This window comes from Rhizophagus irregularis, chromosome 14 (genome assembly GCF_026210795.1).
Source record: "Rhizophagus irregularis chromosome 14, complete sequence".
In the NCBI taxonomy this organism is placed as follows: domain Eukaryota; kingdom Fungi; phylum Glomeromycota; class Glomeromycetes; order Glomerales; family Glomeraceae; genus Rhizophagus; species Rhizophagus irregularis.
In genome coordinates, this window is record NC_089442.1 from 1,864,413 (window position 1) to 1,884,157 (window position 19,745).

The 19,745-nt window shown below is 27.1% G+C and overlaps 5 protein-coding genes across 5 annotated transcripts; all 5 read left to right on the forward strand.

The window, feature by feature from the left end:
- Positions 1-885: 885 nt before the first annotated feature.
- Positions 886-2,058, forward strand: OCT59_006087 (uncharacterized protein; the record flags this gene model as incomplete). Its single annotated transcript, XM_066141030.1, has 3 exons — positions 886-1,044; positions 1,396-1,660; positions 1,829-2,058. The coding sequence occupies 3 exons, from the start codon at positions 886-888 to the stop codon at positions 2,056-2,058; spliced, it is 654 nt and encodes a 217-aa protein (XP_065997862.1).
- Positions 2,059-4,928: 2,870 nt separating this feature from the next.
- On the forward strand, positions 4,929-6,575 carry OCT59_006088 (uncharacterized protein). The gene is made up of 2 exons (XM_025311980.2): positions 4,929-5,213; positions 5,283-6,575. The coding sequence occupies exons 1-2, from the start codon at positions 4,960-4,962 to the stop codon at positions 6,457-6,459; spliced, it is 1,431 nt and encodes a 476-aa protein (XP_025166411.1). The 5' UTR covers positions 4,929-4,959; the 3' UTR covers positions 6,460-6,575.
- A 1,033-nt stretch (positions 6,576-7,608) lies between these two features.
- Positions 7,609-8,433, forward strand: OCT59_006089 (uncharacterized protein; the record flags this gene model as incomplete). Its single annotated transcript, XM_025311981.2, has 1 exon — positions 7,609-8,433. The coding sequence occupies one exon, from the start codon at positions 7,609-7,611 to the stop codon at positions 8,431-8,433; it is 825 nt and encodes a 274-aa protein (XP_025166412.2).
- Positions 8,434-16,043: 7,610 nt separating this feature from the next.
- OCT59_006090 (uncharacterized protein) lies at positions 16,044-17,287 on the forward strand (the record flags this gene model as incomplete). The annotated part of the gene is made up of 3 exons (XM_066141031.1): positions 16,044-16,054; positions 16,120-16,133; positions 16,398-17,287. 3 exons carry the CDS (start codon positions 16,044-16,046, stop codon positions 17,285-17,287), a joined length of 915 nt encoding a protein of 304 aa, XP_065997863.1.
- Positions 17,288-18,373: 1,086 nt separating this feature from the next.
- Positions 18,374-19,722, forward strand: OCT59_006091 (uncharacterized protein; the record flags this gene model as incomplete). Its single annotated transcript, XM_066141032.1, has 3 exons — positions 18,374-18,384; positions 18,450-18,463; positions 18,818-19,722. The coding sequence occupies 3 exons, from the start codon at positions 18,374-18,376 to the stop codon at positions 19,720-19,722; spliced, it is 930 nt and encodes a 309-aa protein (XP_065997864.1).
- Between the last annotated feature and the right edge of the window lie 23 nt (positions 19,723-19,745).

The window sequence follows — 19,745 nt, forward strand, 5'->3', positions numbered from 1 at the left end:
CTACGCAAGTTATCACATAAGATATTCATTATTGATAATTTCTTCCTAATTTTTAATTTATATTCATGAGAATTTTTTTTCACGAAATGATTTGCTACGACATCCCGTATACCGACCATGTGATGATTGGTGCATATTTATTAAAGGAGCGATACTCACATGCAGAAAAAAAATATCAGTAACACCTGTTTATGAATCCAATGAAAATTCATAGCCAGCAATTTGTGTAAATTAAACGACATCAGATAACAACAAACTACACAAACTATTAATCAAGCTAACAATCAGATGAATAATTATAAAGCTTTTCCTAATGAATTTCATCCTGCGGAAAGCTCAAGTTTATATAAAACGCTGCGGCATTTCCTGTGCTTTAATTCACAAAGTAGTACAAACCTAAATTTTTACCATTTAAACTAAAGGTTGGAGAATTGGGTTACAAAGTTGATCAGGAATTACACAAAACGCTTAAATTAGAATAATTAGAATACAAAATGCATATAAATTCTCCTGAATTTTTTTTTTTAAAAAAAAAAATTGGAATCTTATTCAAAAATGATTTTCGAATTTTATCCAAGGTTGTCACAAAATTTTTCTCAATTATTTGATGATGCAGATGATTTTAATGTTATTCTTAAAATTGGTGAAAATTCGGATACTAAAGAATTTCGTGCTCACTCTATTATCTTGAGAGCTCGTTCTTCTTATTTTAAAAGAGCTCTTTCTCAGGATTGGGCTACAATAGAAAATAATATATTTACTTTTACCAAACAAAATATTTCTCCTATTATATTTGAAATGATTATTAGGTGACTCTTTCTTTTTGCTTTCTCCCAAATAATAATATAAAATTTATTATTAATTTTTTTCTTTTAATTTAGATATATGTATACTGGTATTCTTGATTTGAAAGAAAAGGATATCTCAGACGTTCTTAATCTTCTTGTGGCATCTGATGAATTACTCATTGATGAATTGGTTACTTTTATACAAAATTACTTGATTGAAAATCAAATTGAATGGTTAATAAATAATTACGTCAAGGTTATTCACACAATATTTAAATTAGAAAGTTGCAAACATCTTCTAGATTATTGCTTAGAATCTATCTGCAATGATCCAGAACCTTTTTTTAATTCTCCAGAATTTCTAACATTAGAAAAAAATATTTTACTTGAATTAATTAAACGTGATGATTTACAAATTGATGAAATTGAATCGTGGAATAACATCATTAAATGGGGAATTGCTCAAACTTCGGAATTGGATAATAAGAATATAACCGATTTAGATAAGTGGAACAAAGAAGATTTTATATCTTTAAAGAATACTTTAGACCCATTTATCACTCATATCAGGTTTTTTGATATTTCCTCAAAAGATTTTCATAATAAGATTCGGCCTATTAAAAAAGTGTTACCTAAAACACTCTTCGAAGATATTCTATCATTTTATTTGACTGAGATTCAACCAGAAAATAGTTTACCTCCTCGTTGTGGAAAAGTTACCATCGATTCAATAATCATTAAATCAAATCATGCCGCCATCCTTGCTAATTGGACTCAAAGAAACGATGCTAATGCAAGAATTCCAAAGGATAAATATAACTTTGACCTCATTTATCGTGGAAGTAGAGATGGGTTTAGTATTACCACCATGCGTAATAAATGTAATAGAAAAGGAGTAACTATTTTAGTTATTAAAGTCAGAGAAAACGGAATTATAATTGGTGGTTATAATCCTTTTGGTTGGAATTATAGTAAAATCCCTTTATTTGAACACAATTATTATTGGAATAATACCACGGAGAGTTTTATTTTTTCTTTAGGTGATGGGAAAAATTTTAAGAAAGTTAAGATTAGTCGAGTTACCAATGGAAAAAATGCAATATACGAATCTGATAGTAGAAATATTGCTTTAAACTTTGGTAATGGCGATTTAGTTATTAACGGAACAAATGGTACATGTAATCAAAAAAATTATGAAAGTAAAATTTTAGATGATACGAATAATTTTTCAATTGAAGAAATGGAAATCTTTAGATTTTATAAAAATTGAATTTAAAAACTTTAACTTAAATTTTCAGTATATTTACTCAAAGATTATAAAGTATTTTGTATTTATTTTATTTATTTAATAAAATTTGGAATCTTATTTTAAAACCTATAATTTTCATTGTATTTATTGTATTTCAAAGAAAGATGGTTACATTTATTTAAAATTATTAATACATTATTTATTAAGATAAATTTAAAAATAAATTAAATCAAGAAAATAGATTTTGATAGATTCTTTATTCATAAATTAATATGTTAAAAAATTAAAAATATTAAATACAATCAAAATGATCTAAAAGATTGTAACAAAAATTAATAGGTAATGAATATAAGAAAGCATACCGAAATGATATTCCGGATATCGTAAGAATATGTTCGAGAATTGTGAAAGATTTTGAACGTCGGTTACGGATATGTTCTTATCTGTTATTACATATACGGTGATATACGTTAAAAGGATAGGCTTATAATATCAAAAATGTCAGTCATATGTCATATTTTGTTATATAAATTATCTTTTATACATAAAATTCTTCTAAAAAAATGAATTAGAAGTTTTCTTAAACAAAATTCTATAATTTCTATTACAATTGGCTCCATCATTGATAATCATTAATAACAATATGGCAATAAAAGAATAAATATCTGCAAAAAAAATTTTCTTTCTTAGTTAAACCTTATTAAAAAGAGCTCTTTCACAGGATTGGGTTACAAAGAAAAACAATATGCTTAATCTTACTTAACTGAATATTTCTCCTACTATAGTTGAGATTATTCTTAGGTAATTATATTTATATTATATTAAATTTAATATAATTATTTATTTTTATTTTTTATTAGATATATAAATAATTTTACAATTTTCTAATTTAAATATTGTGTGAAGAACTTACCATTCGTTTTTTCAATCAAAGTAATTTTGTCGCAAAAGTAACCAATTCCACAATAAGTAATTAGTTTTTCAGAAGCCAAAAAATGATCTCGAATATCTGAGCAATATTTATGGAAAAAGAGGATTTTTTGGCTTTGAAAACCAATTTAGTTCATAATATTATATTCTTCAAAAGATTTTCATAGTAATATTCGACCTTTTAAGAAAGCGTTACCCAAAGCTCTTTTTAAGAATATTGTATCATTCTATTTGACCGAAATTCAACCTGAAAATATATTACCTCCTCGTCATGGAATAATTTCTATTGATTCAATGATTATTAAACCAAAATATATGCCGACATTTTTGCTAGTTGGATTCAAAGGAATGATGTTAATGCAAGTATTCCAAGAAACAAATATAATTTATCGTGGAAGTAGAGATAGCTTTGATATTGTCACAATTCGTAGTAAATGTTTTGGACAAGAAGCGTGTATTTTATTTATCAAAGCCAAAAAAAAAAATGGAAATATAATTTGTGGAATAATGGTGGTTATAATCCTTTTGGTTGGAACTACTCTAATAATAATATTTATCATAGTTATTATAATAATCCTTATTTTACTTTGTATAATGGGAAAATTTAAAAAAGTTAAGATCAGTCGATAATTATGCGATACATGAATCATAAAATATGAACAATACGGTATTAAATTTTGGTAATAGTGATTTAATTATTAATGGCGATAGAGGCATGCAAACAAAGCAATTATGAGGTTAGTATTTTAGAAAAAAATGATTTCTCAATTGACAATATATTTATTAAGATTATAAAAATGTATTTTTTTTAACTAAAATGTGTTTTTGTGTACAACTTATAATTTTCACAATGAGGTTAATTATTATATGAAAACATCATTATTTGTTTTTTGAAATACGGTAAAGTTATTAGTATAATATTTATTTATTATGACTAAAAGTGCATTCGTAAATTTAATCTAAGAAATAAATTATAAATAAACTCTTTCTTTGAAAGTTAATAGGTAAAAAATTAAAAATATTAAGTACAATCAGAATTATCTAAAAAATTGCAACAAAAATATTAAATATATACCGGAATTTCAATATAAAGAATTTGTATTCAAGAAGGATATCGTACTAAGATGATATTTCAGATATAATAAAAATATGTTCAGGAATTATGAATTCCATACCAACAGTACTTTTGAACACTTAATTTTTCTTTGATTACTATTATAATACATATTCGTTAAGAAGATAGGTTTAAAATATCAAAAATGTCGGTCATTATGTCATGATTTGTTTAATTAAATTAGCTTTTTTTAGCTTTTACACATGAAATTCTTTCTAGATAATGAATTTAAATTTTTTAAATAAAATGCGTTTTATAAGTTTTAGAATGATAGAGTTAGTTCCATCTTTGATGGCAATAAGAATAAAATACGGTAAGCATAGTATGAAGATTGGAACCTGCTAAAAAATCCTTTAACTTAGTTTTTAATTATTTACTTCTTCTATAAAATATATTAATAGCGATTACAGTCGTGTAAAAAATTTTATTCGTAAACTCCATGAATTTATACATTTACGGAAATAACATGGAATAAAAAATATTTGTATAGGGAATAAATCCAAAACGCACAAAGGGGGCTACTGTAGAACTACGAAAAACGAAAATTCACGTGAATTTTTATGTCATACCCCCTACACAATTTTTTCAAAAAATATTGTTCGTCACTCCCTATAGTGCCACACGTACACCATGCTTAATTCCAGCCGAATGTTGTAATGCCGGCCTTTTCATGCCATTTTTTCGCTGACTGGTTAGATGCTGCGGCATTTCTTTTTTTATGTTGCAATGCGGCAATCTTTATGTGATAAGTTTCTAGATGGAATTGTTTGTATTACAGTGTTGATCACAAGGCGCCCAAACTTAAATGTTTGTTGAACAATTCCCACGATACATTCTATTTCTTGCAAAAGAAAAAAAAATTAGAATTCGATACAAAAATGACTTTTGAATTTTATCCTAGATTGTCTCAAAATTTTTCTCAATTGCTTGACGAGGCAGACGACTATAATGTTATTATTAACGTTGGAGAAAATTTAAATACAAAAGAATTTCGTGCTCATTCAAATATATTGAGAGTTCGATCTCCTTATTTTAAAAGAGCTCTTTCGCAGGATTGGGTTATAAAGAAAAATAACATGATTAATTTTACTAAACCAAATATTTCTCCTATTGTATTTGAGATGATTATTAGGTAATTATTTCTTGTATTTTTTTTCCTCGTACGTAATTAAATTATATAATGATTATAATTTTTTTTTAGATACATGTATACTGGTGTACTCAATTTGAAAGACCAAGCCGGCTTAGATATTCTTAATCTTCTTGTAGCATCCGATGAATTACTTATTGAAGAATTAGTTACTTTTGTACAAAAATACTTAATCGAAAATCAAACTGAATGGTTAAAAGATAACTTCGTCAAGGTTCTTCACACAGTATATCAATTGGAAAGCTGTAAAAAACTTCTGGATTATTGTTTGGAGTCTATTTGTGAAGATCCAGAACCCTTTTTCAATTCATCAGAATTTCCAACATTAGAAAAAAGTATTTATCTTGAATTAATTAAACGCGAAACTTTATTAATTGATGAAATTGAACTGTGGAATAATCTCATTAAATGGGGAATCGCTCAAACTTCTGAATTAAGAGGAAAGAATACGACAAATTTGAATCGTTGGAATAAAGGAGATTTTTCGGCTTTGAGGAATACTTTGCACCCATTTATCTTACAAATCAGATTTTTTGAAATTACTTCAAAAGATTTTTATTATAAAATTTGGCCCTTTAAAACAGTGCTACCCAAACCACTTTTTGAAGATATTGTATCGTTCTATTTGTCCAAAATTCAACCTAAAAAAAATAAATTGCCTTCTCGTTATGGAAAGATTCCTATAGAATCAATTATCATTAAACCAAAACATGCCGCCATCCTTGCTAACTGGACTCAGAGAAACGACGCTAATCTAAAAATTCAAAAAGATAAATATCATCTCAACCTTATATATCGTGGAAGTAGAGATGGTTTCGATATTAATACTATGAGAAATAAGTGCAATGGACAAGGAGCATGTATTTTAGTTATTAGAGCCAGAGAAAACAGAACTATAATTGGTGGCTATAATCCTTTTGGTTGGACCTATTATAATAATAACGGTTATTATAACCAAAATTGTTATTGGAGAAATACTACAGAAAGTTTTATTTTTTCTTTTGGTGATGGAAAAGATTCAAAGAAATTTAGAATTAGTCGAGTTACCAATCGGAATTGTGCGATATACGAATCTAATTATACAAATATTTCTTTAAACTTTGGTAATAGCGATTTAGTTATTAACGGGGCAAATGGTACATGCAACCAAAGCTATTATGAAAGTAACATTTTAGATGATACAAATAACTTTTCAATTGATGAAATGGAAATCTTTAGGTTTTACTAATTTTAATTTTTATCCTTATAGATAATTTTAATCTTAGTTCTTTTTGTTTGCTACTTTATTTAACCATTCAATTTATACAATTTACGATTTTTAAATAGAACTTGAAAATTTATTTTAAATTATTCTTTGTCTTTTTTATTGCTTAACGATGTATACAGTATGTTTATGGATGGTTTTTTTACATGGATTTTTTTCTTAGAATATGATCGTCACAAAAAAAAAAATTCCTTACAATTGAAATGTAAATACCCTTACGATGTTTACGATGTGACGATTGTAACGTTACAAAGAATTTTTTTTATAGTAAAAATTGCGTACATATACTAAACCCAAAATGTAATAATCTGCACTTGTTTAATGCACTCGTGACCAAATAAAGTTACATGAGCGTCCACAAAATAAAATTTCTTTTGTTCTTTTTTTTTTCTTTTAAAAATTTTCCTTTAAAAAATAAGCTCTTTATATAAGCTAGAATTCACGACCCTTGCTTTTAGTATGGCTTCCGAATTTTTCCCTGAATTATCGCAAGATTTTTCTCAATTGCTTGCTGATGATACCAATGATTATAATGTTGTTATTAAAGTTGGAGAAAAATCCGATACAAAAGAATTTCACGCACACTCCAACATTTTGAGAGCTAGATCTCCTTACTTTAAAAAGGCTTTTTCGCAGAATAGAGGAGTTACAAAGAAAAATGATATTTTTAATATCATTAAACCAAACATTTCTCCTATTGTGTTTGAGATGATTATTAGGTGATATTATATGTATATTTTTTTTTTACGTTATTAAAGTTAAATTATGATTAATAGTTTTATTTTATTTAGATATATGTATGTTGGTATTCTTGATTTGAGAGAGAAAACTAACACAGATATTCTTAATCTTCTTATTGCATCTGATGAATTACTTATGCAAGAATTGATTACTTGTGTACAGAAGTACTTGGTTGAAAATGAAGCTAAATGGTTACAAGATAATTTCGCCAAAATTCTTCACACAGTATTTCAATTTGAAAGTTGTAAACAACTTCAAGATTATTGTTTAGAATCTATTTGTGAAGATTCAGAACCTTTCCTTAATTCATCAAAATTTCCAACTTTAGAAAAAAATATTTTACTTGGATTGCTTAAGCGAGACGACTTAACAATGGATGAAATTGAGTTGTGGGATAATCTCATTAGATGGGGAATCGCTCAAAATTCTGAATTGAATGGGAAGAATATAACTAACTTAAATCGTTGGAATAAAAAAGATTTCTTGATTTTGAAAAATACTTTAGACCCATTTATTTCACATATCAGATATTTTAATATTTCATCAGAAGATTTTCATAGTAAGATTTGGCCTTTTAAAAGAGTGCTACCCGAAGCCCTTTTTGAAAATATTATATCATTTTATTTTGCTGATGTTCAACCGGAAAACAAATTACCCCCTCGTTATGGAAAACTTCCTGTCGATTCAATAATCATTAAACCAAAACATGCCGCTATTCTTGCTAATTGGACTCAAAGAAAAGACACTAATGCAAAAATTCTAGAGAATAGATATACTTTTAACCTTGTTTATCGTGGAAGTAGAGATGGATTTGATATTGAAACTATGCGTAATAATTGTAATGATCAAGGAGCGACTATTTTAGTTATTAAAGTTGAAGAAAATGGATTTATAATCGGTGGTTATAATCCTCTTGGTTGGAACTATGGTAATTACTATGGAGAAGGTTGGAAGTATGCTACGGAGAGTTTTATTTTTTCTTTGGGTGATGGGAAAGATTCGAAGAAATTTAAGATCAGTCGAGTTACCGATGAAAATTATGCGTTATATGAAACTAACTATTCTTTAGATTTTGGTAATAGTGATTTGATTATTAATGGAACAAACGGCACATGCTATCAATGTTATTATGAAAGTAATATTTTAGATACAAATAATTTCTCAATTGAAGAAATGGAAATTTTTAGTTTTTATTAAAGCTGAATTTATAAATTATAATTTATTCAAAGCTCATAAAGAAATTTTGTACTTTATAGTGTTTTTTTTTTTTAAATAAAATCTGAAAAAATGAATTAAAGCAATTTTATTAATATTGATTAGCAAAAAATTTTGTCAGAATGTATTAATTGCTTAGTTATTTTCTAACAATAACTAACATTTATCTTTCTTATTTACTTACTTAATCCAAAAAATATGGGAAATATGATAAGTTGTTAACTGTTTTCTCCTATATAATGAATTGCTTTTCAAATTCTTTCAAATACTATTCGCAAGCTATTGTCATAAACTTTAAAATTTTGTACCCGGAGTATGATTGGAATTTTGACCTTTTAAAATCCACTAAATTCTTATTCATAGTTATATTTATTATATATCATAAACATTTCATATTGTATTTTGAATATAATAAAATAATAAGAACCATATAAAAAGAAATGTCTAGAAAACTTAAATAAATTATATAGGTTTATAGAATGCTATAAAATATGAATATGCAAAATTTTTTTCACGTTTCTATACAGTGAGCCTTTCTCTTTTGCAGGATTAGGTTATAAACAAAAATAATATGATTAATTTTACTAAGCCAAATATTTCTCCAATCAATTGTATTTGAGATGATTATTAGATAATTATTTCTTGTAATTTTTTCCTCGTACTTAATTAAATTATAATTTTTTTTTTATATATATGTATAGTTGTATACTGGTAAACTTAATTTGAAAGAACAAGTCGGCTTAGATATTCTACATCTTCTTGTAGAATCCGATGAATTACTTATTGAAGAATTAGTACAAAAAGTACTTAATTGAAAATCAAACTGAATGATTGAAAGAGAACCTCATCAAGGTCCTTCACACTGTATATCAATTGGAAGGTTGTAAAAGTCTTCAGGATTATTGTTTAGAATCTATTTGTGAAGATCTAGAACCCTTTTTCAATTTATCAGTATTTCCAACATTAGAAAAAGTTTATTAATTGATGAAATTGAATTGTGAGATAATCTTATTAAATGGGGAATCCCTCAAACTTCTGAATTCAATTCAGAAGTTTCTGCAGTTTAAAATCTACAGAGAATTCTACGTGGAAGCAATATTTTCGAACACCCTGTGATGAAACATGTGGAGTGGATTAAGGTCATCACACGTGAATTGATATCGGGTGATTTATAAAAACAATTTTTTTTAATAATTACTTAGATTATATCTTTTATTTATTCTTGAGTCGCAAAAAAAATTTTATTATATAATAAAAGGGCAACAAATATACGTTCTATATTCTCTATATTTAATTTATATTAGTATCTTTTTTAACTAGTACTGTTATACTGTGCTATTAGTAATTTCTTGAACTCCGCGGATGAATCCCACGTATGCCGCTAAAGAATTCTAAGGATCTCCAATGAAATTTAATGACATATTTATATTATGAAATGTGTGGTTTTGTGCGGGTACTTGTTAAGAGGAAAGAATGACTAATTTGAATCATTGGAATAAAAAAGATTTTTCGGCCTTTAGGAATACCTTGTACCCATTTATCTTACAAATCAGATTTTTGAAATTACTTCGAGATTTTTACTATAAAGTTTTGCCCTTTAAAACAGTGTTGATATTATATCGAATGTATCGTTCTACATCAGGAAATCTTTAATTGGATTGATCCACCAAAAATCACGTAGGTTAGTTCAGAAATCACGTGGAATTCTACACATCAAATTGTATGGATAAGTATCCGCACATTTCATAATAGAAATATGTGGATTTCTGAGATTTTTGTGCATTGCAAAATTTCATTGGAAATCTGTAGAATTCTTTAGCGGAATACGTCTGTGGAGTTCAAGAAATCATCAGGAATTTTTTTCCGCTTAAAATCCACATGGAAATCCACATCAAATACTGTGGAAATATGTGGAAATCTAAATAGTTCCAGTATTTTCCGAATACCCTGTGACGAAACACGTGGTATTTTCGGCATAAGCCCACGAAATTCGGTGTGGATCCATGTAGGATATTGGGAATGTGTGGAATTCCACGTATTTCTGAGCAAACCCATGTGGAATTACATGGACTGACCCACCTAAAAACTTCCTGATGATTATTAATAGCACTGTATAACAGTGCTAGTTAAAAAAACATACTAATAAATTAAAGTGAATATAGGACGAATATTTGTTGCCTTTTTATTATATAACAAATCTTTTTTTTTGCGGGTCAAGAATAAATATAAGATATAATCTAAGTAATTATTAAAAAAAAATTCAAATAGTACAGTTGTTAGATCGTAAGATACGACATATTTAATAGTATAAGTTCAAGGTATTTGGTTCAGTTCCTAAGGTGAGTAAAATAAATACAATTAATATACGGCTCTATAGGACCATCATGTACACGTTGTACCAATATTCTGCACGTCATGCTTAATATAGCGATTATAACGTGCTCAATATTATTAAATGCAAATTTATATAATTATGAAGTTTATAAAATACAGTATATGATTATAGATATTATTAAAAATGCATAAAATAAAAAAGATAATGTTTTAATATTAGCATAACAATCAAATATTCATAAAAATATATTACTCTTTCTTTTGACATTATTTATGTACTAAAGGATTCAATAAAGGTGATTTAGAAAGAGAAGAAGAAATAAACTAATAAAGTATAAAAAAAGTTTAATGATGGTCATTCTGATCCGTATATTAATATTGTTATTGTACGAGCGTCATGCTTAATAATGATCTGATGTGGCACTCCGTGCCACATCATACCATTATCAAGCACGCCCGTACAATAACATACAATTAAATTAATATAATTAATTAAAATATTTTTACAAATCACCCAATATCAATCGATATCAAATCCACGTGTTACGACCTTGAACTCTGTGAATCTCACTCCACATGTTTGTATATCGGAAATTATTGGTTCACTTGGAATTTCCATGATGGCACATAGAATTCTCTGCAGATTTTAAACGACAAAAATTCCTGATGTACTTAGCCGAGGCTCAACCTAAAAATAATAAATTATCTCCTCGTTATGGAAAGATTCCTATAGAGTCAGTTATCATTAAACCAAAACATGCCACCATACTTGCTAACTGGGCTCAAAGGAAAGATACTAATGCAATAATTCCAAAGGATAAATATTTCAACCTTATATATATATCGTGGAAGTAGAGATGGTTTCGATCTTAATACTATGAGAAGAAATTGCAATGGACAAGGAGCAACTATTTTAGTCAGTAAATTGAACTATAATTGGTGACTATAACTATCGTGGTTGGATACTATATCTTGGACTTCTCCCAGGACTGGAAGAGGTAAAATTATAACGATAATAATTATTATTGGAATAATAACTACAAACAGTATTATTTTTTCATTGGCTGGCAAAGATTTAAAGAAAGTTAAGATTAGCCAAGTTACTAATGGAAATTATACGAATGTAACTATACAAATATTACTTTAAACTTTGGTAATAGTGATTTAGTTATTAACGGAATGTAATCGAAGCTATTATGAAAGCGACATTTTAGATATAAATAACTTAGAAATGAAAATCTTTAGGTTATATTAATTTCGATAGTTTAATTTGAACCTAGCTCTTTTAGTACTTCGTATCTTGTTACCTTATTTTAAACATAAATTCATATAATTTATGATTTACTAAACTTGAGATCATTTAAATATTTTAAATTATTCCTTATATTTTTTTTTATTACCTAATGATGTATGTATATAATTTATTATGGATGGTTTTTTACATGGATTTTTTGAACTTAGGCTAAAAAAATATAATAAAATTACAATCATAACTCTATAATTTTTTTTTTACGATGTGTCAATTTTTTTTTTTTTAATAGTAAAATGGCGTGCACATGTATATTACCGCTAAACCCAAAATGTAATAATCTGCGTTTGATTTTATGCATCGTGACCAAAATAAAGTTACATGATCGACCACAAAAATTTAAGTTTCTTTTTTTTCTCTTTTTTTCCTTTAAAAGTAAGCTCCTCTCATACAAGCTAGAATTCACCCTTGCGCTTAGTATGGTTTCTGAATTTTTCCCTGGATTATCGCAAGATTTTTCTCAATTGCTTGTTGACGATATCGATGATTATAATGTTGTTATTAAAGTTGGAGAAAATACAAATACAAAAGAATTTCACGCACACTCCAACATTTTGAGAGCTAGATCTCCTTACTTCAAAAAAGCCTTTTTGCAGAATAGAAGAGTTACAAAGGAAAATAATATTTTTAATTTCATAAAACCAAATATTTCTCCTATTGTGTTTGAGATGGTTATTAGGTAATATTTTCTTATACATATATTTTTGTTTTACGTTAATAAAATAAAATAATGATTAATATCATTCTTTTTTTTATTCAGATATATGTACTCTGGTATTCTTGATTTGAGAGAAAAAGCTGTCACAGATATTCTTTATCTTCTTGTTGCATCTGATGAATTACTTATGCAAGGATTGATTACTTTTGTGCAGAAGTACTTGATTGAAAATCAAGCTGAATGGTTACAAGACAATCTCTTCAATGTTCTTCACACATTATTTCAATTTGAGAGTTGTAAACAACTTCAAGATTATTGTTTAGAATCTATTTGTGAAGATCCAGAACCTTTCTTTAACTCACCAAAATTTCTAACTTTAGAAAAAAATATTTTACTTGGATTACTTGATCGAGATGATATGACGATGGATGAAATTGAGTTGTGGAATAATCTCATTAAATGGGGAATTGCTCAAAATTCTGAATTGAATGGAAAGAATGTAACTAACTTAAATAGTTGGAATAAAGAGGATTTCTTGACTTTGAAAAGTACTTTAGACCCATTTATCTCACATATCAGATATTTTGATATTTCATCAAAAGATTTCTATAATAAGGTTTGGCCTTTTAAAACATTGCTACCTGAAGAACTTTTTGAAAATATTGTATCATTTCATTTTGCTGATACTCAACCGGAAAACAAATTACCACCTCGTAGTGGAAAACTTCCTGTCGATTCAATAATCATTAAACCAAAATATGCAACTATTCTTGCTAATTGGACCCAAAGAAAGGACGCTAATGTAAGAATTTTAAAGAATGAATATACTTTCAACTTAATCTATCGTGGAAGTAGAGATGGATTTGATACTGACACTATGCGCAGTAAGTGTAATGGACAAGGTGCAACTATTCTAGTTATTAAAATCAAAGAAAATGGATTTATAATTGGTGGTTATAATCCTTTTAATTGGAATTACTATAATGGCGATTATTATAATTACTATCGAGAATATTGGAATAATACCACGGAGAGTTTTATCTTTTTTTTGGGTGATGGGAAAGATTCTAAGAAAGTTAAGATTAGCCGAGTTGTCAATCAGAATTGTGCAATATACGAATCTAAACACGCGAATATTGCTTTAAACTTTGGTAATAGTGATTTAGTTATTAACGGAACAAATGGTACATGTAATCGAAGCTATTATGAAAGCGATATTTTGGATATAAATAACTTTTCAATTGAAGAAATGGAAATCTTTAGGTTTTATCAAAGTTGAGTTTGTAGGTTTTTGTTGAAATTATTATTTATTCTAAGTTTGTAAAAAATAACGTTTTGTATTTGTATTTTGTATTTTTTTCCTATAAAATAAAATGGAAAAAACCGATTTCACACTACTGTACTATAATTAAACAGTAACTCAAACTAAAAAAATTACAACACTACTAAAACATTAAAGCCCATACTTACGCAATTTACATGCATAAGTAGCGATTCCTGACTTTAAGCATATTTTATATGATCAAAGCAACTGTTAATAAAGCTATTACAGCTAACTTTCTATATAATGCTTTATAACGAATTTCCCAACACGTAATATTTAACCAATCAAATAAATTAAATACGCCAAATATCCTTCGCTATAATCATATGAAATTTGGGGTGAACCCGGAGAGTTTGTTGTATCGAGGGCTAACCGTAAATATAATTCATACTTTTAATAATGAATAATTGTTAATAATTTAAATTTAATAAAAATTTATCAACATGACATGACATTAACAATAATAACAATAAATAATACATTTATATTTCTTAAACGATTGTTTATTCAACATCGCTTCAATGACCTACTACTTTTATTTTACAATTCGTTTAATAGCAAAGCGTCGCGCTTTATTAAAACCGATAGAAATTTTTCCTATTCCTGAATATAATTTATTGAATTTCTTACTAAATACAATTTTTGCACGCAAAAGTAAGTTTGTAAAGTTCTATTTTTGTTGAAACATTAATAAGTTAATAGCCCAAATTCAAAATTCAAATCATATTTTTATTTTAAAAAATATTTATTCACATATACTTTATCCAGCATCACGTGATTTTTTGTAATTAAAAATGGTTAATAGATCGTATATCTAAAATTATCACAACCGATTCAAGAAACAGAATAACTAAGCTAAAAAAAAATTATATGTTAATATTGTTAAAAAAGAGTTTATATTGTACGATCATCAAATTTCATGAGAATAATATTTTATAAACAAGTTATTCAATTGAAAGAAATAAAATCTATAGTATATAAAAGTTCTTATGATCCTATTATGCATTAGCAGCTTTTGCTAATTCAATATGGTCACATGTACTTGAATTTCCTTTTTAATAATAAAATTAATAATACATTTATAGAAAATATTACAATCTTAAATTGTAATATCTGTGGTTAATAGCACAAAATCAACCTTTTTAATTAACGATTAAATCATTTGGCAAATATGTTCGTTTACCCAAAGCCATGTTTTCAAGCGAGTGTGCGTCGAAAGTTCGCGATCGTATTAGCTTTTTGATTCTGTAAAGGTGATTCTTGATTTCTCAGATTGTGATCATAGATTCATCAGTGAAGCCATAATAAGCATAGTAAATGTAATAATATATTTTATATGAAAGCAAATGATAGTAAAATTACAATAACTCATATTTTAAACTTCGTCAGTAATACCGGGTATCCGTCTAATAAATAATTGTTTATTTAACGTCACTTGACTTTTATTTTACACTTTAAGTTTTGCGATACGTTGTTAATTGAAACATTAAATCAGGTAAACATCAGGTAATAATAGCCTCAGCGCTATAAAATTCTTGTCCAAATCATATGAAATCATATGAAAGTATACATCATCATTATGATTATCGTAAATAATGACAAATCATAAACTTGTATTCTTTTAGTTAGATCTTAATTATGATATAAAAAATCTATCATTTGACGAAATATTTAAAATTTTTCTTAAAAATTCTTTTTTTTTTTAAAAAAAAAAATTAGTGAAAATGGCTTCCGAATTTTTCTCTAGATTATCACAAGACCTTTCTCAATTGCTTGATGATTCAGACGATTATGACGTCATAGTTAAAGTTGGAGAAAATTCAAATACGAAAGAATTTCACGCTCGATCTAATATTTTGAGAGCTCGATCTCCTTATTTTAAAAGGGCTTTTTTGCAGAATAGGGTTACAAAGAAAGATGGCGTTTATAACTTTATTAAACCAAATATTTCCCCTATCGTATTTGAGATGATTATTAGGTAATTATATATATTTCTTGTATTTACCTCATACGTTAATAAACCTAAAATGATCATTTATTTAGATATATGTATACTGGTATTCTTGATTTGAGAGAGAAAGCTAGCGCAGATATTCTTGAACTTCTTGTAGCATCTGACGAATTACTCATGGAAGAATTAATTACTTTTGTGCAAAAATATCTCATTGAAAATCAATCCGATTGGTTACAAAATAATTTCGTCAAAGTTCTTCACACTGTATTTCAATTTGAAAGTTGTAAAGAACTTCAAGATTATTGTTTAGAATCTATTTGTGAAGATCCAGAACCTTTCTTTAATTCACCAAAATTTCCAACTTTAGAAAAAAATATTTTACTTGGATTACTTAAACGAGATGACTTAACAATGGATGAAATTGAGTTGTGGAATAATCTCATTAAATGGGGAATTGCTCAAAATTCTGAATTGAATGGAAAGAATCCAACTAACTTAAATCGTTGGAATAATAAGGATTTCTTAACTTTGAAAAATACTTTAGACCCATTTATTTCTCATATCAGATATTTTAATATTTCATCAAAAGATTTTCATAGTAAGGTTTGGCCTTTTAAAACAGTGCTACCTGAAGCACTTTTTGAAGATATTGTATCATTCTATTTTGCTGATATTCAACCAAAAAACAAATTACCTCCTCGTAATGGAAAACTTCCCGTCGATTCAATAATCATTAAACCAAAACATGCAGCTATTCTTGCTAATTGGACTCAAAGAAGCGACGCTAATGCAAGAATTCCAAAGAATAAATATAATTTCAACCTTATATATCGTGGAAATAGAGATGGTTTAAATATTAACACCATGCGTAATAAATGTAATGGACAAGGGGCAACTATTATAGTTATTAAAGTCAAAGAAAATGGAACTATAATTGGTGGCTATAACCCTAATGGTTGGCCCTACCGTAACAATGGCTATTATAATTCTTATTATTGGATTAATACTATGGAGAGTTTTATTTTTTCTTTGGGTGATGGTAAAGATTCAAAGAAAGTTAAAATTAGCCGAGTTACCAATGGAAATGCAATATACGAACATTACAATGCAAATACTGCTTTAAATTTTGGTAATAGTGATTTGATTATTAACGGAGCAAATGGTACTTGCAATAAAGGCAATTATGAAAGTAATATTATGGATATAAATAATTTTTCAATTGAAGAAATGGAAATCTTTAGATTTTACAATAATTAAAGTTGTCGGATTTGACCATTGTCCTAATAATTTACTGAGAAATAACCTTTTTGTACTTATAATTTTATAATTTCCATTCAAGGATTTATGGAATATTCACAAGAACAATTTCATGAAATTATCGACAAAAAATGAAATCAATAAACCTTTTATAAAATTTTCTATTAAAATGGAAAATTTTGTTTTTGGAGTACCATTTACTTAAAATAACGCGTTAAGTAGCGAATTTAAGTACTACTTCAGTAATTTTATACAGTTTCTAAGTACCGGAATAATCAGGAATTTATTATATTGAATATTATTTTTTTTTTTATCATAATACTTTAAATAAATAAATAAGATATTTTTATTAATTATAATCGAATATTTCCATTCAAATAAGTAAGTAAATAAATAAAATAAAGGAATGACAAAAATATAAATATTTATCCGATATTTTTCAAGTCGTAAAGTACGTAGAAGAAAGTAGCATTTCGGCAAAATGGATTGTCATCGAAATGACAATTTGAGTAATTCTTTTGTGAAGTGGATGATTGTCTCCGTTTCTAATAAAAAATTAAACATATAGCTACTTTTATAATAATGAATCGCAATTCGCAGAATTTATGATCACGTGATTTACAGTAACAAGCGTAACAAACGTGGACGAATTCTAAATATATATATATATGCGCGCGTTTATGGCGCGCGCTTCTGTTTCTTTCTTTCTTTCTTTCTCTTATTTTTCGCATCGTTTTTTAACAAGTAAATTAATAAAAAAAAAACGGTTTGCAACATTTTTTATTGAAGTAATTAATTAAAAAGTTTTTTTATTGAAAAAATTGTTATCCAATGAAAAATAAAATGACTTCTGAATTTTTTCCCGAATTATTACGAAATTTTTCTCAATTACTTGATGATGCAGATGATTATAACGTCACCATCAGCGTTGGAGAAAATTCAAATACCAAAGAATTTCATGCTCACTCTAATATCTTGAGAGCTCGATCTCCTTATTTTAAAAGAGCTCTTTCTCAAAATTGGATTACGAAAAAAAATAATATGATCACATTTACTAAACCAAATATTTCTCCTATTGTATTTGAGATGATTATTAGGTAATTATTTATTATATTCTTCTTGTACGTTAATAATATCTAAATTATAATTTTATTTCGCTTAGATATATGTATACTGGTATTCTTGATTTGAAAAAGAAAGCCGGCTCGGATATTCTGGATCTTCTTGTGGCATCTGATGAATTACTTATTGAAGAATTAGTTACTTTTGTACAAAAGTATTTGATTGAAAATCAACCCGATTGGTTACAAGAAAATTTCGTCAAAGTTCTTAATACTGTATTTCGATTTGGAAATTATAAACAGCTTCAAGTTTATTGTTTAGAATCTATTTGTGAAGATTCAGAACCTTTCTTCAATTCTCCAGAATTCCCAACATTAGAAAGTAGTATTTTGCTTGGATTACTTAAGCGAGATGACTTATTAATTGATGAAATAGAATTGTGGAATTATCTTATTAAATGGGGAATAGCTCAGGCTTCAGAATTGGAAGGAAAGAATACGACCAATTTAAATCGATGGAATAAAAAAGATTTCTCGATTTTGAGTAATATTTTGAATCCATATATCCGGCATATTAGGTTTTTTAATATTTCTTCAAAAGACTTTCATAATAGTATTTGGCCTTTTAAATCAATATTATCTAAAACGCTTTTTGAAGATATCATATCATTTCATTTGACTAATACTCAGCCTAAAGAAAATATTTTACCTCCTCGTTGTGGAAAAATTATTGATTCAACCATCATCAAATTGAAACATGCCGTCGTTCTTGCTAAATGGATTCGAAGAAAAGATGCTAACGAGAGAATTTCAAAGAATAAATGTAATTTCAACCTTATATATCGTGGAAGTAGAGATGGTTTCGATCTTAATACGATAAGAAGTAAATGCAACGGACAAGGAGCATGTATTTTAGTTATTAAAATCAGAGAAAACGGAGCTATAATTGGTGGCTATAATCCTCTTGGTTGGATACACTATAATAATGACGTTAATAACGGATTGAATAATAATGTTAATAACAATTATAATTATAACGCTAATACCACTAGTTTTAACAGGAACTATAATTATAACGCTAATATCGCGAGTTTTTTCGTTATCCCGAGTAATCGGAGTAATACTACAGAGAGTTTTATTTTTTCTTTGGGTGACGAGAAAGACGAAAAAAAATTTAAGATCAGTCGAGTTACCGATAGAAGATATGCAATATATGAATCTAACTGTTGTACGAATATAGCTTTAAATTTTGGCAATGGCGATTTGGTTATCAATGGAACAAATGGCTCTTGCAACCAAAACTATTATGAAAGTAATATTTTAGATACAAATTACTTCTCAATTGAAGAAATGGAAATCTTTAGTTTTTATTAAAGATAAGTGGTTATGATATGCAG